Consider the following 23,603-nt stretch of genomic DNA (forward strand, 5'->3'; position numbering starts at 1 on the left):
CTTAATTTGGACTTTGAAGTATGATTAAGATTTGAATGAGTAAAGACATTATCCAACTAAATTTAGGAAGGATTGTTACAAATTAATGCAGGAGGAGTCAATACCTTTGAGTACTGGCAATATTTTTCTAATATTCATAGCACATTCCTTTCATTTTAAATATTCTCTTAAGCTCACATACTAATTGCATTTTAAGACAATTTAGTGGCCATATATGCCACGTGTCATACACCATGTGGGCTATAGTTGTTTTCCTTGCCTTCAAAAAAGTAGCTCACTGGTGTTTCTTCTCTTCTTTGTGTCAGGAACATGGGCTCTCAGTGAAAGGCATGAATATTGAGACTTTATTCCTTTATTTTATTATTATATATTACTGCAAGCTGATTTAAGTGATCATGATTATATTTTTAATTGCATTAATCACAGATAATGGGATTGGGGAAGTGAGGATCTATATGTTCACAAATGCACTATAATGTATATTCTGTACAAAAGTGACAAAAAGAATAAGGACAGCATTGTCTTAGAAATAGCAAGGCTGTCCAGCTGAATCACCACTCTTCACAGTCAGTCAACCTTCTGTAAGAGTAACATGGATAATTGAAGTCTATTGGTAATTCTCCAAACTCATTTCATGTAATAGCTTCATCTTCTTCCCCATCAAACCTTCTTATCAGAGCTGATATATTGTTAAATTAATCGGTGGAAGAAATAAAACAAGGGTCCAGAAGATAATGCATTAGTTGAATAGTCAGCCTCTGAAAAATTGCAAATTGACCGAATGTATTTCATGTGCTGTGTGCTTCACAGTGAATCTCTAAGGTTTTAGGGAATCCTACCCAGGTGCAATTTTCTTGTTAGGGAAGAATGGTCACTGGACACCATAGCTGTGAAAAAGCCATATCATCAGGAAAAAGACTTCGGTGGTCTTATTTGAAGGACTTATTAACTCCTTAATATATGTTTTTATCAGTAAGTCTTTCCCCAGAGCTAAGATTACCATATCATCTAGTCACAGCCTATATATACTCTCCTGGAATTTTGTGGATAGACTCCCCCTTTGCTCTCAAAAGTTCCCTGGTATGCACAATGTTATACGATTATCCCAGCTCTAGCTTCAGAATTATTCTTTCTCTTCCTTCTCCCCTTCCTCTAATTGCTAAGAAAGTTATCAGATAAATTCACACTGAGGTGTTAGTGATTGCTTAAAATAAAGCAATAAAATTGCAATCACAATAAAATAGTGACTGCAAAAATAAAATCTGTTTTTACTTAACTACTACTACTGCTGAACTAGTTCGATTGCCCCCTCCTTTAACTGACATTGACAACTGAGCTTATTGAGCCTGGACATGATTTCAGAATTCCATTCATCACAAAGCATCAATCCATCCAAGCTGGGATGTAAGCTAAGCCCTATGTCACCCTAATTTAATGAGCACCAAGACCCAGGGGAAGTTTTAATGTATGTAAAATAATGCATTTAAATGATAGAATTCCAAATGTTGCCAGAAAAAAATTGAGAGAAAGAAAGAGAGCTGCTGGTGGAGAGGCAACACTGGAGCCCTCCGTGGTATCTCTTAAAATTGTATCTCACACGGACATTCCCTGATGTTTCCTCCTCTCATAGGACAATTCTTCCTTACAAGACAAATGCAACCACCTTTGTGAAACTGAATCATAGGGACTTTCCTTTAAATGAGCTAAATTATTATAAATGTTATCCTTTTATGTCTGTTAAACACTAAGTGAAAGGTCCTTATATTGTCTCTATAATAAATCAAAATCTGTTATCTAAAGGGAGGTAATGAAATGTTGTGTAACAAAGCTGGACTTGGAATCCAAAGTCCTGAGTTAAATTCCAGGTTTCTCTTTTTACTGTGTGATCTTAGGCCAGCGATGTAATTTCTCTGAGTCAGATGTCTTAGGGTTGGTGTGACGTTTATATACAGAAAGTTTTGTGTAAGCCCTTGGCACATAGTTGGTGCTCAATAATTACTAGTTCCAGGTAAATAATCTTTACACAAGGGCAAAATTTATGTAAGTAAAATTTAAAAACTAATCTGGACGTAGCATGCATTGCGCCTTCATTGTGTTGAGTATCTGTTAGACTTTCCTCTAGTTTGAAAGCATTATAGTCAATGCCATATTTCCACAGTAGCTGGACATTTTCGATGCATGCTTTACTTGATGGACTGAAGATTTGTAACTTGGGATATAGTGGAACCAAGTCTCTGAATAGGATTCATGTGAGGAAAGAATTGTTGGAGAAGAATCAATACCTCAAATATCCTTCTCTTTTTATATCATGTTAATTAAATCCACCTTAAACTTTGACTTATCAAAGGCAGCAGGCTGATAACATTTCAGGTTCCCAGAGGCAAAGTTTGATCTTAATATGACATCTGATCAGCTCTCTGAAGTTTCAAGACCGTTCTTTGGTGTGACTGGCCTCCTTTAAACTGACTTAAATTTGCTGTCAACAGCGGCACAGATACATCTGAAGAACAGAATGGATGCCGCTTGATGTTTCATCCTACTCTGTAATATACATTTTCATCTAAGCCCATATCATTTTGATGACATGTAATTAACAAAAGCAATTCAATTAACGTATGCAGGCATGGGCATACAAACTGAGAAGCTTTTTCAGAATCTGATCCATATCTCTAAAGACATTTTTATTAGTCAGAATTGTACTGCTCTTGGCCAAAAGCCCCAGTATTAATTCTAGGAAGTACATGATGGAAAATAGCTATAATATTCTGTATTTGTAGAAACTGTATCTTTAAAGGAAGGAAGGGCTTTTAAAAATGTATAACTAAATAAGTAAAATTTAAAACAAAGCCAGCATAATTGAGCCATAGCCACCTTTCTATAGAAGGAAGACACAAGGCTTTTCTCTCTGGAGTGTAAACCACTCAGAGCTCTATAAATACTCTCTTCTGATCAAGCAACCTGGTAGTGATTTTCAGGCTCAGATTTTGATACTAGAGAATGGCCTATCCAAATTTTGTTAAACTGCTAGGTGTCTTGTTTTATTGCCCTCCTGCAGGAGTAATCAGAGGCATTGAAGAAACAGGGAGATGTTTAAGAAAAGAAATAGTATGGACTTACCTGGCGGTCCAGTGGTTAAGACTCTGCGCTTCCAATGCAGGGGTCGCGGGTTCGATCCCTGGTCACAGAACTAGGATCCCACATGCCGCGTGGTGCTGGGGAAAAAAAATAGGTATCTATTATATAATATGTATATATAATACATATATATAAATTTTTAGAAAAGAAAAGTGTGCACTGTCCAGCAATAAAACGACCTTTAAAAAAAAAAAAGAAATAGTTATCTTACTAAAAGTGATATTTGAAGATGGTTAATATAGTAGTTCTAAAGACAATTCCTTAGAGCAAAGGGAGAGTGGAGTCTGGGCTGCCAGGAGAAGCATAACTGATGTGGATAGGGAAGCAGGGAACAGAGAGGCAGAACCTGTATACAGGCAATGGGAGGAGGGAAAAACGAACTCTGATGAGACACATTTGGAAGTCAAGGTCAATAGGTCTCCGTGGCATTGAGAGTTGAACAGAACCACGAACTCTTTTTGAACCAAGACGTCCATGAGTGGTGGTGTCATTGAGGTCATTAGGAAGAAGAGCTAGGAGACAAGGTAGCGGGTTCACAGGTTCAGATTCAGCCGAGCTGCATCTAAAGAGCCAGCCACAGAACTCCCTCTGGGGGCCATTTCGCTGACCGCCTAAGGAAACTTCCTCATGTCCTGAGCCACACTGACATCCAGGAGGCTTCAAGGTTGCACTGAGGCCAGAACAAAGATGATGCGGGCTCTGGTGGGGACTAATTTCCTCTGCCTTCACCAAAAGCAGGTCGAAATGATGAATGTCTTCTCTTGCCTTTAAAGCAGCCTGGTCCACACTGAACTTTATAGAGGTGGGGCTATATGTGCTACATGGCGAGTTTATTCTTTGGAAAATGTCAATTCAGTAATCTTACGTGGGAAACTTTATTGAAAACCAGCAATTATGGCTCACTTTGCAGTTTGAATATGATTCAGCTTCTTACTTCAAAAGTCAAGACTTCTATTCAGGACTCCACACCACCTCTCTTTCCTGCCAACAATTGCTATATAGAGTATTTGAGACTCCAATATGCTAGCCTTATTCTGTTCTCTACGGCTCCGTTCCTTGAGCGTCCTTTTTGCTATGTGTGAAGAACTCCTGGAAGGATTTTGCAGTGCCTTTTCTTTCCTTTCTTTTTTTTTTTTAACCAAAAAGTAGGACTCTGAAAACCCAGAATAGCTTAAAACATTTTGTGGAATTGAGAGTGGTGTTGCACTATTGAAACTAGGCAAGTGATCTTTTTTCCTGAATTGTTGCAATTACACCGAACCTTTATATGAGGTATTCAATATCTCTATCCAAAACTGGGAGGGGTCTACATTTTTTTAAATATCTAATCTGGCATTCAAAACTCTCTTTTCTCTCTGTGGGCCTTTAAAATATCTTCCCATCCCAGGCTTCCCCATCCCTAGCCTTAAGGTTCTCCTCTCTTTCCCTTCAGTCCCCCATCTAAACAACCCTCTCAGCCTTGTAGCCTGCAGTAAACACCATGTTTCCCACCCCCCCCCCAAGTCCTAACAGCATCCACCTTCCCTGTATCTGGCCAGGCTCACCCTTCTGATAAAAGTGCCCACTTTTCAGTTCTGCCAGAATGGGATGGAAAGATTTGGCTCAGATAAACTTGAAGAGTCCTCCATAGGGGCCTTCTGGCTCATGAATCTCTGAAAATGAGCCCTGCCATGTGCATGCCCACATTTACTAGGCTTATCTTTACATTTTGAGAAGGACACCTGCCCTAAAAGATCCAGATGAGGGCTCACACTCTCCAGGATGAGGAGCAGCTCTGAACCTTAGCAAATTACGTGTCCATGTGCTAACATCTTAGAAGGTAGTTGTTCCCAGCAGCTTCTTCCAGAGAAGAGTCAAGAAATGAGAATTGCCACTTCCTTATAATTGCCAAAGGCCAAAGGCACACATCAGTACTTAAGGGATACGTGGCCAAATCCGCTGTCCCTTGGATGAACAGCAAAATCTGCGCTACTTACACTTTGCAGAAAAATCATACAAAGTCAATGGTAGGTCTAGATACACATCATGTGTTTTCCTACACGCACGTTTTTTCTTATATTTTGCTTCTCCTAACATTAAAAATCACATTTCCATCACTGGTCATATCAACATGACAGCATTATACTGCATCTAAATAAGAATTAAATAGCAATTAATCAGCTGTCCTCCATTTATGTCTAATTTGACTCTAAATCAGACCATTCATAAATTATACTATAATTGCATTTCCTGAGTATATCTGTGTTTGAAACTCTTGTATTTTATACTTGAGACTCAAACTTGGTTTTCGTTTTCATGTGGAGAAAGCTCTGATCCACTTTCAAAGCATTCTTCAGCCAGCTGACTGGCTGAAGTGTGATGTGGCAGAAGTAAACAAGCCTGGCCTGATACTGATGAATTGCCCTCTGTGCTCTTATACCTTTCTTGTGATTGCATTGAAATACAATGTAGCTTCCAGGACAGAGTAATTGTGTGGCGCAAGAAAAGCAGGGAGAGATCTGAAACTGTCTACCTAGTTAATTTCTTGCCACATTAGGATAAACTCTCTGCCGAGTTAATATACAAAGTCTCCAGATTACATACATGGGGACATTGATTTCAAAGAAGAGAGCCCTGATGTTCGTGAAACATTTCCATTTTATACTCAGTTACTTGCATGTGTGACATTTGTCAGAGATATTTATAAATCAGTATATTTCATATTTATTTCCCAGAGGCAAGCTTAGTTCGACCAGGATTGCTAAAAGCATCCCATAGATAAGGACTCTCTCACTATAAAAGTACAGTTTATCTAGAGGTTAGTGTGTTTATAACGAGATATGAGAATGTCACCTTCTTTCTTCTCTGGGGGTATTCCCTCCCACCATTCTCCACAGTAAAGAAAGAAATTGCAGATCCGCTGCTAAGCATTTCCTTCCCAAGCTTCCAAACCACCTATGCCTTCGATCTGCTCCTTGACAGTGGAGAATTGCTAGTTCCAAGGTCTTAAAAGAACTCCATTGTTTTTCCAATACTTTTGTAATAATCAATTACAAGAATTCCAAACTGTACTAGGTGTCAGTCGTGTAATGAAAGAATGTTTCACATCCAACCAGATGATCATATTGCAGAATATGTCCTATGAATAATCAAACATGATTATTCATACTTTGGAAACAGTTTCCCCCTTTTGTCAAAGGAGGCTAAATACACAAAACGTCAGGCAGTCAGCCAGAAGAATCATCATTAAAAGGAAAATGTTATCTTAACATTTAATTCAACCTTCTGAGAAACTGAGACGAAACCACTGAGGTTTCTATGCCACTTTTTTCCCTCCACACAATAATTTCATTTCCAATTTGTTTCCTTGTCTCTTTTTAGGAGTTCAGTGTGCTTTAAATAAGCAATAGAGTTTCCCTGTGAGGTAATGAAAAGGTATCATATCCCAGAGTGGAAAACAAAAGATTACAGAGTTCTCCAAAAAGTTCGCTTAGGCACAGATTAAATCAACATAAAATAAGTGTGTAAAATTACACAAAATCTTTTGACTTCTAGTTCATTGTGTGGCGGGGGGAGGGGTAGGTTTTAAGCTATTATAAAAATTTAAGCTAATAATTAAGCATTATTTAAGCCAGTGACTAAACATCCAAAAATTATAATTAAACATTTTGTAGAATCTTAGAGTGCTTCATGACATTAAAGAATATCTGGCTCAGCTCAGCCATGGATTTCTTTCCAGTGAAAGATAAAAAGTTCTTTCTCATCACTTCCCCTACCACTCACTTTGCACCAGTCATTATGGGCTCTTTGCTGTTCTTCAAAGTCAACAAACACATTTCTGCTTTGAGCTTTTGTTTTTGCTGGCGATCTCTGCCTGGGATGCTCTTCCCTCAGGTGCTTGTGTGACTGGCACTTTTTTTTTTTTTTTAACATCTTCATTGGAGTATAATTGCTTTACAATGCTGTGTTAGTTTCTGCTTTATAACAAAGTGAATCAGTTATACATATACATATGTTCCCATATCTCTTCCCTCTTGCATCTCCCTCCCTCCCACCCTCCCTATCCCACCCCTCTAGGTGATCACAAATCACTGAGCTGATCTCCCTGTGCTATGCGGCTGCTTCCCACTAGCTATCTATTTTACGTTTGGTAGTGTGTATATGTCCATGCCACTCTCTCACTTTGTCACATCTTACCCTTCCCCCTCCCCATATCCTCAAGTCCAATCTCTAGTAGGTCTGTGTCTTTATTCCCGAGTTATTTGTAGTGAGGTGGATGGAGTTAGGGTCTGTCATACAGAGTGAAGTAAGTCAGAAGGAGAAAAACAAATACAGTATGCTAACACATATATATGGAATCTAAGGGAAAAAAAAAAAAAGGTCATGAAGAACCCAGTGGTAAGACGTGACTGGCACTTTGATTCATTCAGATCTCTGCTCAACGTCACCCTCAGAGAGGCCAGAAAATACTTTCCAAAATACATCTCTTAATTTTTATCCCTTTCTGTGGCTTTATCTTCACAGTAGTCACAGTAGTTTTCACAGTGGTCTTCATTATCAGAGCATATATAAATATGGAAAATTTCTTTGATTATGGTCTGTCCTCCGTCAACAGGATGAGCACAAAGCTGTTTGCTTTGTCATTATTTTTGTTTTGTCCACCCCTGATCGCACAGTAAATAAGCAACACCTAGTACAAACGGCAGGTGCTCAACAAGCAGCCACTGAATGAATGAATGACGGAATGAAAACTTAATATGGACGGTGTTATCCTTCTCTTGGAAATGGTATTCCGAAGTTAGCATCGAATATAGAGTCTAAAAAAGAAATATATATATATAGAGAGAGAGTCTAATTAATGCTTTATTGTTTTATGAATGTGATTTGTACCAATATAGAATCCAATTAAATTTTAAATAAACGAATCTTAAAAAGGAAAAAAAATCTTTAAAAAATAAGAGGAAAATAAGCCTCGATGAAGTACCCCTGTGCACCAAGTAGAATGACTAAAATTAATCTGAAAGCAAAAACTGCCAACACCAGGCACTCACAAGGACGTAGAGCAACTTGAACTCTCATACCCTGCTGATGGGAATGAAAATGGCAAATCCACTTTAGAAGACAGTTTATCAGTTTCTTATTGAGTTACCACACTACCTAGTAATCTCACTCAAGCAAAATAAAAACTTAAAACTTTCTCTATGTATAGTATCATGTCATCTGCAAACAGTGACAGTTTTACTTCTTCTTTTCTGATTTGGATTCCTTTTATTTCTTTTTCTTCTCTAACTGCTGTGGCTAAAACTTCCAAAACTATGTTGAATAATAGTGGTGAAAGTGGGCAACCTTGTCTTGTTCTTGATCTTAGAGGAAATGGTTTCAGTTTTTCACCATTGAGAATGATGTTGGCTGTGGGTTTGTCATATATGGCTTTTATTATGTTGAAGTAGGTCCCCTCTATGCCTACTTTATGAAGAGTTTTTATCATAAATCAGTGTTGAATTTTGTCAAAAGCTTTATCTGCATCTATTGAGTTGACCATATGGTTTTTCTCCTTCAATTTGTTAATATGGTTTATCACATTGACTGATTTTCATATATTGAAGAATCCTAGCATTCCTTGGATAAACCCCACTTGATCATGGTGTATGATCCTTTTAATGTGCTGTTGGATTCTGTTTGCTAATATTTTGTTGAGGACTTTTGCGTCTATGTTCATCAGTGATATTGGCCTGTAGTTTTCCTTTTTTGTGACATCTTTGTCTGGTTTTGGTACCAGGGTGATGATAGCCTTGTAGAATGAGTTTGGGAGTGGTCCTCCCTCTGCTATACTTTGTAAGAGTTTGAGAAGGATAGGTCGTAGCTCTTCTCTAAATGTTTGATAGAATTAGTCTGTGAAGCTCTCTGGTCCTGGGCTTTTGTTTGCTGGAAGATTTTTAATCCCAGTCTCAATTTCAGTGCTTGTGATTGGTCTGTTTATATTTTCTATTTCTTCCTGGTTCAGTCTCAGAAGGTTGTGTTTCTCTAAGAATTTGTCGATTTCTTCCAGGTTGTCCATTTTATTGGCATATAGTTGCTGGTAGTAATTGCTTATGATCCTTTGTATTTCTGCAGTGTCAGTTGTTACTTTTGAAAATGAAATGAAAAATGTTACTTTTTCATTTCTAATTCTGTTGATTTGAGTCTTCTCCCTTTTTTTCTTGATGAGTCTGGCTAATGGTTTGTCAATTTTGTTTATCTTCTCAAAGAACCAGCTTTTAGTTTTATTGATCTTTGCTATTGTTTCTTTCATTTCTTTTTCATTTATTTCTGATCTGATTTTTATGATTTCTTTCCTTCTGCCAACTTTGGGGTTGTTTTTGTTCTTCTTTCTCTGATTGCTTTACATGTAAGGTTAGGTTGTTTATTTGAGATATTTCTTGTTTCTTGATGTAGGATTGTATTGCTATAAACTTCCTTCTCAGAACTGCTTTTGCTGCATCCCATAGGTTTTGGGTCGTCGTGTTTTCATTGTCATTTGTTTCTAGGTATTTTCTGATTTCCTCTTTGATTTCTTCAGTGATCTCTTCGTTATTTAGTAGCGTATTATTTAGCCTCAATGTATTTGTATTATTTACAGATTTTTTCCTGTAATTGATAAAAGGGTGAATTTTATAAGGATGTGATATCTCTATGAAGAAAATGTTACCTGCAGTAGAGATGTCACTGTTTATTGCAGAGCAAATAGGTAATAATATCTGATGAATAGCTGCCTTTATTCTTCCCTAACATCATTCTTATCAACTCTCTGCCATCTTTAACACTCACTATGCAAATCTAATTGCCCTGCTCACATTACAATCTCTTTGTGTATGAAAAATTTAATTGAGTTTCCTAGAAAAAGGCTAGAACAGCAATAGGGGCCTGGAGATTCTTCTCTGAGAGATACTCAGGACTCTATTAATGGACTTATCTGGCTTCCTTCATTTTATTGTTCCTCTTGCTTTTTCTTTCCTCATCTCCAACACACATTCATGAAAATTGTGTGCAACATTTGAAAGGATGATTTCTTTAGACGGTGTTTCCAAATCTTTTCCACATTATTATACATATTTTTTAAAATAATATTTGTTTGGAACTCTTGAATAAGCAGATGGCCAGAGGTGCTTGCCCTGCAATGGCCAACCCAGGTTCTCTCCAGCCTCCAGACAACTGAGAGAGTCAATGTCTCAAAATCCCAACACATCTTAACTTCTCTGAGTCTACCTGTTTGGGGGTGGGGGAACGATAAATCTCTGCTTTTGAAGAATGAGTTCATTGTTCTGATGACATTATTCAATTAATTTTAAGCACCATTCTATCATTAATCATGATACATACATTAGGCAAATGTAGCACTTTGTGTTTGAAATTTTTCTCTTTAAGGGCTTTGATGCTTCTTAACATCATTATACTTAACAATTATCAGAAAATAAAATTTGACAATATTTGATAATACAGAAGTAGAAAATGGGAATCTTGCTCAACATAAAAATTCTTTGCAAACTTTCCATAAAATCTCTGAGGAAAACAAAAGCCTTGCAGAAATAATACTCATATCATCTAATGGGAAGGACAAGACATGCATGCACATTCCAAAATTCTGAGGTAAAAAATTGTTTTCATCATGAAGAAGGGAGAAACATTTGATAGGGAAAAGGGGTTGATTTCAATTATATCTTGATAGCTGGGAAGGAACTTCTGGGGAAAAGTTCAGGGAGCTGGTGGAAGATATGAGGAAAAGAATGTGCATTATAAAGACTAGGAAGTGGAGCTCTTCTAGTAATTGGGAGATTCTAGCAGAGGGTGTGTGCAGGGAAAGTATTGGAGACAAAGCCTGGAAAACACCTAAACTGGGCATAGTTCAGTATCCTGAACATTGGAGCTTAATACATATTCATGAAATGATTAACAAGTGGGAGCTGAATTAGGTTCTGTCTTGAATACTAGGCCATAGTTTGACAATAAGCCCATAAAATTTGAGGCTCACTGATAGCAAATATGTCCTTCCTTGTTCCCCAGGGCCTGGTCCGGTTTCCAGTAGGAATAGATGGTACAACGCTAATGTTTATTGGGTCAATTAATCAATTGAGGTCTTGGGTCAATTAATCAATTGAGGTCTTGGGAGAGAATTACATAACATTAGTAATCATATTTGTGATAATAATAGCTATTTCTTATTCACTATTCACTGTTTGTGAACACCTAAAGTAGTCAGATACTGTGTGTGTTTAGTATTTCTAATGTCTATTAAAAAATTCCTCATTGTGAGTGCAACACCGACCTCATTTTGTAGGTGGAAAAACTGAGTCTCAAAGAGGTTAAGTGACTGCCTTTGGCTGCACAGTTAATTAATGGAAAAACTGGAATTTGAAACCAGGTTTGTCTTCAAAGCCTAGTACTTATCTCTGATTCTGGTTTCAGTAAGCCAGATGGATTTGAGAGGTAAGGGGTGAAGGAGATAGAAGAGACAGACCATTACAACGTTAACAATTGTAATTGTTAAGGACCCTGTGGGTGTCCAGCCTTCCCTAATTGCCCTTCCCAAGTATGACCCCATCTCTTTTATTCTCTATCACTGCACCATGTTGAATTTCTTTATACTACCTACCACGATTTATAATTAAAAGTGTATTTCAGTGCTCCTTTATTTACTGCTGGGTTTCCATGCCAGATTTTAAGTTCCATAAATGTGGAGATTGGTTCTACATTATTCACTATTGTATTACCCAGAGACTAGCCTATAGCATGTACTCAAATGTTAAGTGAATTAAAGAAAAAATTAGAGCAGAATATAAGACTAGAAACAGATGAAGAGGTGTTCCAGATGGCACAGACATTTCAAGCCAAGGTAAGAGAGACTTGTTCTTCCATTAACTGCAAATACAGAAGTCAGGGAGTCAGGTTTCTTTTAAGGGCCGGAATTGGGGAGGGAAGGGTTTGGGTTTAGACACAAAGAGTCCAAGGTGACAGCAGGAGATCCAAGAAAAATAACTAACAGCTAGAACTGTGAAAAGCCAAGCCCTAGAGAAAGGTCAAAGTCGAAGTCGTAGACCAGTGAGTCATCCCCCCGGGTGGGAATTAGTGCCCTGAGAGTCAGTAAGATCTCCGAGGAAAAGGATTCTGAGGAGTGGGAAGAGCAACGCGCTGAGGCCCTATGCAGAGGGGTTACTCCCTTTTAGGGCATCAGAGAGGAAAGCTAGTTAGAAAGAGAGACATGTTCTCCCAACCTTCTCCAACATCCCCAGACAACTCAGATGCATCTTTCAACTTGCCATGAGGGTCAAGTGCACAGTCTCAACCTTCCGCAGGTTGAACTGGCTACTCCATCCTGGGTGATCTCTGACACGGATCGTCCTGATCAAAGCACCTGCTTTCTCTTATCATGGGCCTGTCAGTGCTTGTTCTCCCCTCTTAGAGTTTAATTTCCAAGGCACAGCAGTCATTTTTGTTCATCTTAATATTCCCAGTGTCAAACATCAAAAGAGTTCAGTGAACCTCTGTTGACCGAATATTGAGTGAAGGAGGAGATGAGAGAAGCAAGAGGGGTAAAATAAGAATGGAGCACCACAAATACAAATAAAGAGAAACTGCCAGGTGCTATGCAGAGATCAAGAAAATGTTAAGATGGAAAATGTGTTGTCTAAATGTTACTGCATTCTCATAATAAAAGCCATCACCTATCAATCACCTACTCTGGTAAGAGGGTAGTCCTTCATGAACCTTCTCTTATTTGAGCCTTGGAATAACTTTTTGAAGTGCCTTTAATCATCTTCCTGTAATAAATGCAAAAACTAAGTCCTGCAGAAGCTGAATGACTTGCCCAAGATCACTCGGTAAGTGATGAGATGGGAGAGAATATCAGCTCTGCCTCCAAAGCTCTGTGACTAACCTAAATTACTGTCTTCTCCGATCTAATTACTATTTTTTTTTTCTGCTCAGCAATGTTTAGAGCTGTGTCCAGGTTACCAGGAGTCCATTTTCCCCTCCCCATGCCATATCAATACTAAATTCCTACAACTTGGCTCTCTATATAAAAAAAGGAAAGTCAGTGTACAAGAGAGCAGAACAATCTTTCTTCATTGTCTAGGACACTCATGAAATTTTAAGAGAAAATGTGCCATTGTTATTTCAAACTAGTGAATGCACAGCATGTTTATTATTAGCTCTTCATCTGAAATAATTGAACCTGCAGCTAAAAATAGCAGATAAATGAATGAGCCATTGAGAGCCTGGTGAGTTTTTCTCTTTCCCTCCCCCGCATCAGAAAGTGACTGTCTCAGCAGGGAGATTATATTCATAAAGCTTCAAAATCATTAAATTCTCAAGCACATATTCTTCTTTCAAGCATTCCTCTTTTTCTAGTGGCTTGGCTAAACCATTACACCAAAAGCTTTTCACGGGTTGAAATTGCTTAACATATGATTCTAAGTGGTTTATTGAAGCCTGCATTTTTATTTTCTTTGCTTATTTGGCTCTTAACGTATTTGGGAATTGGAACAGCAGAAGGAATGAAAGCAGGAGGAAGGCAGAGAATTACTGATGTTCCATGTAGAATGGTCCTTCAGATCACATGATTTAATTGTACACAAAGGACAAACTGAGGCTGGGAGCTGGTGGGTAGCCTGACCACACAGACAGCAGGGTCAGGACTGGCACTCAAAGCTCCTGACCACCCAGACCAGGCCCCTGAGGGAGAGATGGGTAAATCCATAGACATATGTTTGGTAGAATCCAAGGATGAGAAATTATGTAATTTTACCAGCTCTCAGTGGAGCCATGGCTAATGGGGGCTTTGGGACCAGAGAGCCTGGCTCAAATGCTAGCTCTCCACTAACAAGAAAATTATTGACCCCTCTAAGTCTGGACAAACAGAATAACAATTTTTATAATAGCAAATGTTTATTGAGCACTTGCTATATGCCAAGCACTGTTTTAAGCGCATTTCACATATTAGCTCTCAAATTCTACCTCATAACTCTAGAAGTTTAATTCAGATAACATCTATTAGGGCCTAAGCCCAGAGAGTTCTCAATTAAATGTATTATTTCTTGGTCAGTAATGAACGAATATAAGTATTAAATAATTAATAATCTCTAAATATCAATGAAATGTATTTTAATTATTGATAAGATCAAATAAACTATTTTTTAAATTATGATGAATAAAATTCACATTTTAAAATTACACCGTGAATGAATATTCTCATGAAAGATGTTCTCCTCAAAACATTTGTTCTTAAGCAATTGAAAGATTTAGGTGGCACTTTAAATTTCACTTCCTTGCTCTGACATTTCTGTTTCCTCTAAAGCAAAGATGCACCTTTGAGAAGACACTCAGGATCCAAAGGATATGGAATAGCCAAGTGGGAAGTCTTTCTAGCATTTTCCACTGAGTAAGCAGGTCCATAAAGCTGTCGACTTTTCCCCCCCTCTTAGGATAGGGCAGAACAAGATCTTTGTATATGTTTAGTTATTATTTATGTTTAAAATAGGTGCAAAAAATACCCTTATAGTAGAAGACTCAACAAATTAATCTTTCTGTGCTATTTCCCTATATTAGAGAAGTTCAACACAGGAGAAATCTGTTAGGTAGCTGACAATTCTCTCAGTCAGCCTCATCACGAGACAGTCTTTTTCATGGCCTTGGGAATCTTGCAGTGTGGAAGTGTCAGGCTGATGTCTTTCGGCATTTCCATCTCTGACTCTCTGTGCTTCACCTGGAAAATATGCCAGTCCAGCCCACCGCTTTTCTGGAAGACCTAAGTGAATTGTGTCTGAACTCTGCCCCCCTCTTAGGGCTGACTTAAGACAGGAATAATTCATAAGCTCCGATAAGTGGCAGTTGTTTTCTCCTGTTGACACACAGTTTGTTGCAACCATCATACATGTGCCTTGAATACGTTAGAATACAGAAAAGGTCCAGGGCCTAATCTCTGTGGAGTGAGCTTTGAAATGGCTAAGAAGGGATTTTTAGTCAGAGGAGTTATTAAACTGCATTGCAAAGTATTCTTAACTGGTATGTTCATTTGATGCTTCCATTTAAAATCTCTAACATTATTATGATGCAGAGTGAACGTAGTTATGTTTACAAAAATTAAAGGCACATAACGCTTCAGAAACATACCCCAAATCACACCCATCTGTAGGGGTTATGAAAGGCAACATTGTGAAATGATTTCACTCACAGCCTTGGTATCTTCAAAACCAAATTCAAAGTCCAGCTCTGAGCAGCTTGGGGCAGGAACTGAAATCTCTCTGAACCTCAAGGTCTTCATCTGCAAAATGACAATTGCCACGAAGATCCTTCTCTTTAATTCCTACCTTACAGTATTGCACTAAGGATTACATTTAAAAGTAATAAATAAATAAATAGATATATGAAAAATTTAGCACATTTCCCAGCACATTCTAAGCACACAAAAAATAGTAGCTGCAACCATTAATACTACAAAATGTTGAACTGAAGTTACACCTTAGGTCAGAATATTTGCTGAAGAAAACTTGTCTTCATACATCTGAAATGCTTTCAATCCACTAATTTCAGGCAAAGGCATCCAATTTTCTATTTTCCTTTGAAGTTCGTATCAAATAGTAACAATGAGAACGATGTATTGAGAGGATGACTTGTCATCTTGCATGCTGCAGTGTTTGACACGTGTCATCTCACTGAATACCCCAACGATCCCCCACCAGGTGGGTGTTACTCTCTCCATTCACAGGTGTAGAAACCTAGACTCAGGACTTTAGGCAACCACCCAAGGTCTTCCTGCTACTAATGACCAGGTTTGGATTTCAACGCAGTTAGATCACTAATGTCCATTCTCTTAAATTCTATTCTAAATATGCTGAAAGTAAAAGTGAATGGCAGTGGAGGAGGTGGACTGAGAAGATTTTTCTTCTTTAAATAAAGTTAGTCTAGATCAATGGTTCTCAATTTTATTTTTTTGGAATCAAAATTCCTTTGCACTCTAAAAATGTTGGGGGACCTCATGAAGCTTCTGATTGTAGGGTGTATACTTATTGATATTTTCCATATTATAAATTAAAGCTAAGAAAATTTCCACACGTAAGCGATATCATATGATATTTGTCTTTGTCTGACTTACTTGCAGAATCAAAAAAAAATGATACAAATAAACTTATTTGCAAAACAGAAACAGACTCACAGACTCAGAGAACAAACTTATGGTTACCAAAGGGGAAAGGTATGGGGGAAGGATAAATTGGGAGTTTGGGGTTGACATATCAATACTCTGTAATAACATACATGGGAAAAGAATTTGAAAAAGAATAGATACATGTAAACTGAATCACTTTGCTGTACACCTGAAACTTACACAACATTGTTAATCAACTATACTTCAATATAAAATAAAAATTATAAAAAACAGCTTTTGCTATATACTAAATTGTATTTTCAGCATATTTTGATGCCACATAGAAAGAAATGAAAATACTGAAGCTTAAAGAAACTAAATAAAGTTATAATTCATAGAAAAAAAGCTAAGAAAATTCTAAATATGTGTAATTTTAAAATAACAGTAACAATTTAAATAACCATAATTTATTCTTTGAAAATAATTTTAAAATAATAAACACATTACATGTTAACATACATATTTTTATGGAAAATATCTATGTTTTCCAAAACAAAACATTTTAGTGAGAAGAGTAATTTCATCTTACATTTTTAGCAAATCTTCTTAATATCTAACTTAAAAGAAGACAGCTAGACTCTCCTATTTGCTTCTGCAGTCAGCCTGTTACACCATCACACCTCGTGAGGACCCTGAAGAACTCCACTGAGTACTCATGAGATAATTCGAATGAAAAGGGCGAATAAAATCTTAGTATTATAAAAAGCATAGTTTGACTGCTGGACTCTCTGAAAGATCTCAGTGACCCCTAGGGGGTCCCAGCTCAAACTTTAAGAACCACAGTTTAGATAAAATCTTGAAGAGACCTGAGAGGTTCCATTGCCAACTTGAATCTGCAGTGATAACTGAAGTTCATCATTCAATTACCTTCTCATCAAAGTGTCTCTTTGTACTGTTCTGGAAAAAAATGATGAACATTTGTCATCTCCAGGAATAATAAACATTGAGTGGGAAAAATATTTAAAAAGTAATAATATCACTTAGCTGAAACAAAAATGTTATAGAAAAATGTGTCAGACATATTTGGTTAACTCAACATGCAGAGACAAAATTAATGTACTTTTATCTTTATAGAACAAAAGAAGACATTCCTTCACTGTGCAAATGAAATGTAATTGAAGTGTCATTCTATTTTTGTGGCATTAACCATACTGATTAAATGTGTTATATTACTTAAGTGAAGATACTTGTCAAATAGTAGCAGACATGTACCCTAATAAAGCAGAGGGTACCAGGAGAGCATTGGAAATCTTATATAAGATGAGAAAAATCCTAGGCAATATTTGAATGGAGTTAAGACACATCAGAAGTTGAGTCATTTGTTTGTTTATGAGATTGCATCTCCAAAATGTTTTGGCTCAGAAATGCAATTTTTCTTCATTGCTTTAAAATCAAAGCCCAGAAACAAGGCATTTGTAAATCATAGTCGGTGTTGTTCATTTATGTACTGAAATTGATTTTGCTTTACCATACTGCTTCTACAAGGGAAAGGGTTGTTGTAAGACACTTACTTATTCCTAATAATTTTAAAATTTAGTATAGTATCCTAAGTGTTCCAGAAGAACTGTGCCCTATTTCACAGATATACTAGCAAAGCTGAAGAACTAAAGAATCATAATTTCGGTAACAAGAGTATTGCACCAAATGGAGAAACTACATTTTTTAATCGTAAATTTTCATATTGTAGAATGTAAAAGAGTTCCAACACTTAAATGAAGTTTGATTCCCCATTGCCAATTGAACCACACCCAGAAAAAATCACTTGATTGCAAATTATGCAAAAGTCACAGGTACACTGAAGTTTTCAGATGTTGAATTAGATGAGAGAAGAAACAACAGTATTCACTTCAATGTATCCCTCTAAAGTGGGTTCCTGGTTGAATATTTTACACATTCTAGAGGTGCTGTTATCCTGGAAGTTTTTTCTAATATCCAGATGCTCTGAGGCAAACAAAACACTTACAGATTCTTCAGAAAAGAGTTCCTTGTTTAAATAGAAAATCTTGCCAATAACGCTGAGAAGTTTGTCTTGGTTCCCTCAGGTTCTCCGCAGCAACAGCCTGCTGGAATCTACAGACTACTGGCTGCAGAATCAGAGGACGCCCTGCCAAATTGGTTTTGTGGAAGACAAGTCTGAAAACTGCGCTTCTGTAAGTAAACACAACTCTGGGGATGCAGGCTGAGAAAGTGGGGAGTCGGGCATATGTAGTCATAGCAAGGACATAATCATTAAGTACAAGATTTGGAAAGCATCCTTTGGAAAATACATAACTGGTTTATACAGTGTTAACAAAATAACAGGCAGAAGCTCATGATTCTTCTGCTTTGCTCATTTCAACAGGTAAATTAATCTTATCATTTCTCTGAAAAGGAAAAACGATGTTTCATTTTCAAAATTGTGTAAAAGATTCAGAAATAGCATCGTATGATGAGAAATAAAAGCCTATTCAAGAGTGCTCTTGGATTCTTTTCAATATATTTTATAACTCCTACTAGTAGGTATTTTCCAACATGAAAACTGTGTAAAAATGTTCTACCATTCTTATAAGTTATAGTCATTATTTGAAAACATTTTCAACATAAGAAATATACAGGCATGCTTTTTAATATTATATACTGGATCTGAGCTTTACGTATAAAACCCTCCTTTTCAAGGGAGGAGATGTCCTTATAGATAAATATTTCTTGTGGCTTAGAATGTAAGGGCGTATTGTTGATATGAGAAATCAACAACGTGATTTCTGCTTCCTATATGAAGTAGTCTGCTTCCTATATGTTCAACAAAACTATATGTTTCATTTTAACTGCAATCACCTAGCTCTTATGGAGTCATGATTACAGAGACTGGGAGAGAATATTTCCAAAGAGGAGAGAAATGTAATTCTCATGACTAAGTTGAGAGCATCAGCTCTGAGCTATTCCTGGAGGTAAGTTGCAGGCCAGCATTTCTGTTAAAAGAAAAAAAAAGGAAGCTGAAAATGGGATGGAGGAGCTTTTTATATATAATGAGCAGAACCAGAACGGGCAGACAGGATGTAAAACATTTCACACTGCAGAGTCTCATAGCACAAGGAAAGCAGAGTCCATTCAACAGACTTAATTCAATCTCTTTGTTTAGGCAAAATGATTTTGATCCTGCTATTTTGGGGACTTTTTAATCCCTTGTCCAGAAAACCAGTTGATGGCTAAAAATCTTTGGCGAAAAACGAAAAAGGATTTAGGTGGCAAGTAATTTAACAGCGATATCTTCTTTGCAAATTCAATTCTCAGATGAGGTGGAAAATTCAGGCATTTGCTGATATGGATCTCTAATTACACAGCTTTGAATTGTAAAAGGAAGAGAAATGGAGAGTAAAAGCTATCAGCATCTACACTTTAGTCAAAATTGTCATCCAAGCAGCTCCTGTATTAAGGAGTCTGCCATTTGGAGAAGGCACCAAAGTTGGGGCACAAAAAATTGTGTAATAAAGGGCAAAGAGGCCTTTTCTAAACTTTATATTTTTGGAATCTATATTGCAGATCTACAATTAGAAATGGTAAATTTATAGCCAAATTTAAGATTACCATTGGATCTTCCTAAGTATAAGAAAACTCTACTCACAACCCCACCAATCCCAATGAACTCAAATTTGGACTTAAAACTGTATGACTTTCTTTCTTAATTCTTTGTCCCTTTATAGTTTCAGATGACATCAGTGAGCTTGAGCTAGCTGATTCATACTGCCTTTATGGTTCTTTCTATACTTCCCCAAAGGGGAAAAATCTAAACACAAGTAAAAGGCATACTGGAAGGTTAGTTTTCCTGCAAGAGTTTATAATAAATGAAACTGACACAAATGTTAAAAATTGTCCATGACTCTAAACTGTAAAAAAATTTCAGAATCCCTATGAAAAATGAACCCTAATCTCTCAAAAACTATCTTGTAGTTACTTTTACTTAGTTTATGAGTCCTTTCTCTCTTTCTTACTTGGCACAGATTTCTAGGGTGAGGAGAAGAAACAGAATCCAGAGCTGGACATTGCTGAGGGGAAGCTATTATTTAGAGGAAAATAGAGTTGATCTACAGCAATGCTTGACAGGACAAGGATCTCTTGATCAAAACAGCCATACACAAGGAAGGAGTCACTAAAATGGTCAGGGAAAAAGTACTTAATTCCTTTTCAAAACAAATCATCCACAAAAGGATAACAATGAAGTTGTAATTTAAATTAAAAAATAGAACTGTATTTTAAAATAATATCTTCATTAAAGTTTAATTTTAAAAATTAGTCTAGTGAAATAATCCCAAATCTAAGTCTATTAACAAATAATCACAACAGATTCTGAGGAACCAGTAGCAAAGCTGTCCCATATTTTATTGCTTTATACTCTATTCATAACTCTGGGGTACCCCACCCTATGTTCATTGTTGCTTCTTTAACTCATTTCTTCCTGATCAAACTTAGTAGCCAACTTTTTTATATCCAATTTTGATTGGCTTGGTATCCATCATACTGAACTCCAAGTATCTGGATTTGCAGTTTCTTAGAACTAAGTGCCTCCGAGGACCAATGTTTTCTGAATTCAAGATGTTCATTTAGAATTTTTATTGAGGGACGATCTCAGGCATAGAAACCCTTCAGGGTGTTATGGGCATGGGTCAGTACAGCTGTTTGTTCTCAAGCATCAAACAAGCTTCAAAAATAAGTTTTGGTCATTATCTCAATAGAGAACTGCTTTCATTTCACAGGTAAAATGAGGTGTCTTAGTGAAGAGCAGTTTGAAGCTGTCAGAAATGGGCACTCTGTAATGACCTATATGAGAAAAGAATCTAAAAAAGAGTGGATATATGTATATGCAGAACTGATTCACTTTGCTGTACAGCAGAAACTAACACAACATTTTTAATCAACTATACTCCTATAAAAATTTTTTAAAAATAATAAAATGTTTAAAAAAGAAATACTATAGGCCAGCCAAACATGAAGTCTGACTCAGAAGGCCCCTGAAATTTACCCTTACATTTTTTTCAAAAGATATCAAATATGAAAACTGTGGTTTTGTTTTTGTAAATAGAGTTCTCCAATCAAGCTATACAATTTTATTTTATTTCTGATTTGCCATTCTGAGAAAAAAATCATATACCAACCTTCACCGTGTTCTTTTTTTAACCTAATTATTTAAAAGGGAAATGTGGAGGAGGATAATGAAGTTGGAAGCCAATGTTCAAACCCAACAGCAGAAGCATTATCTTAGTAGAGGTCCTTAACATGAGTGGTAGGATTTGGACTTTTCAGGACCCTTGACTTTTTTAAATTAAAAACTAATTTAATTACTTTTTAAGGCCCTATTGCTCTTTACTAGAATTTAATTTTTTATATTTCAAGAACCATCTTTTGGTTTAATGCTTCATTAAAATTACCTTGACAATTCACATTCTTTCTTTTTTTTTTTTTTTTAATTTGAACAGACTTATATTTACAAGAGAAATTGAACATATAGTTTTCTTTTTTCTTTTTAATTGGGGTATAGTTGCTATTCATAGTTACAGTCACACTTTTTCCTTACTGATCATTTTAAGACTTTTGGCTATCATCACCCCGCAAGTAGATTATAGCCTCTAGAATGCATTTTAATCGATGAATCATGGCATTTGAAAATGTGTTACATTTGCCATAAATTTGTAAATAAATGAATCAGATTCTCAAGCAGCCTTCAACATTCCGTACATGATATTGTAAAACTACGAAGATACTTGACAGCTGTTCAGTGAGTCTCTGATGCGAATGCAACCCAGTGGCAACAATGACAAAATATCTTGAATGACTGCTTTTTATTTTATATTATTTCTCCAAATATGTCTGGACCTAGTCTATTCTGAAACTTAATAGAAAAGTTAAAGAAGAGACAAACACCCTACTTGATAAGTTGGTCTATGGAAAAATCTAGATTTACATGATTAAGGAAATATATAATTATAGAACTGTGAAGAGACATTTACATTATCTAGTCTAGACATTTACCAAGTTTTCAAACAACTTTTAATTTTTTTTCTTAAAAAAATCAACTTTTGAATTTATTTTTTAATTCTTTAGACTTACAGAAAAATTGCATGAAGAGGGCAAAGAATTCCCAGATTCCCTAAATGCTAAAATTGTACTGCATTAGCTTTACCCTCTCCTTTGTGCATGCATTTATTGATACATCTGTGTGTAAACAAACATATATGATTCTTTTCTAAAACTTTTGAGAATGACATGATGCCCCTTTATCCCTACATACTTCAGTGTGAAATGTAAATATTTTAAACTCAGCTTGAGCCCAGAGTTGCAGAAACCCTTGTTTAGGCTACTAATTCAGTTCATTGACTTCGTTTACTGCCTCAAGGAATTACAATGTATATCTAAGCAATATTCTTTAAATATTTATTCAACGATTTTCAAGGAGAAGCTAAATGCTGCCTGCATAAAAGTGAAAAATCAAACAATGGTGGCAGAGTCAGCCAGACTGAACAAAACAGAAGTTCTAGATAAACCAGACAAAGCAAGTCTGCACTGGGGCAGTAGAGCTGGTCCATGTGACCTCACCTCACCCTGGGCAGTATTTCCGGACACTTTTTAAAAATCCAAGAGTCCCAGAGAAAACTTTTGAGTCTCAGTCAAATGAGAGTTCCACTGAAACTTCCCAAGCTTCTAGAAGCCAATAAATTAGAAAGGACACTTTATTGGGAAGTATGGTACAGAGGGATGGTAGAGAAAAGAGTCTGCCACCAAAGAAACTAGGTGGCTCTATATCCACAAAAGTCATATGTAAGAAACCAAAACCTAGAAAAGTGATCAATAAAACTGAGAAGGAGCTTTTGATAAATAATTTGAGTGCTGCACCTAAAGTGTGTGGCCAAATAATACAGTAGTAATTTGGAGGTAGGACTTAGACCTAGTCCATAACATTTATCAATGTCTTAGATCCTGAAACTATTAAAGAGAAACTTTTTATAAGTTTATTTTGATTGAAAATTGAGTCCAAATTCTATCTTATTAGTTGTAGGTAAAATGTTACATAATAAAAATTAAGATCATTGACTTTGTTTACTGCCTCAAGGAATTACAATGCATATCTAAGCATTAAATAAGTGGTTTGAGACTTCCAATAATTCATAATAGAAATAAAAGCTCACAATGTAATTATTAATTTAAAGTATGCTTCAAAACTGTACATACTGTATATTAAACAGGACATATTCTTAGAGGAAAACATAGGCAGAACACTCTATGACATAAATCACAGCAAGATCCTTTTTGACCCACCTCCTAGAAAAATGGAAATAAAAAC

At 36.4% G+C, this 23,603-nt stretch overlaps 1 protein-coding gene and 1 long non-coding RNA gene across 6 annotated transcripts in view; both read left to right on the forward strand.

Annotated features, from left to right (window-relative positions):
- LOC309630721 overlaps positions 1 to 23,603 on the forward strand; it is a 312,390-nt gene that overhangs the window by 155,038 nt on the left and 133,749 nt on the right. The window lies entirely within an intron of this gene.
- SPHKAP (SPHK1 interactor, AKAP domain containing) overlaps positions 1 to 23,603 on the forward strand; it is a 149,743-nt gene that overhangs the window by 36,810 nt on the left and 89,330 nt on the right. For all 5 annotated transcript variants that reach the window (XM_082396160.1, XM_082396162.1, XM_082396163.1 and 2 more), the window contains one exon: positions 18,334 to 18,441. In XM_082396160.1, coding sequence (XP_082252286.1) covers positions 18,334 to 18,441 — 108 coding nt within the window. The remainder of the gene's footprint in view (positions 1 to 18,333; positions 18,442 to 23,603) is intronic.

Source organism: Balaenoptera borealis, assembly GCF_965194805.1.
Source record: "Balaenoptera borealis genome assembly, chromosome: 6".
NCBI classification, from domain to species: Eukaryota; Metazoa; Chordata; class Mammalia; order Artiodactyla; family Balaenopteridae; genus Balaenoptera; species Balaenoptera borealis.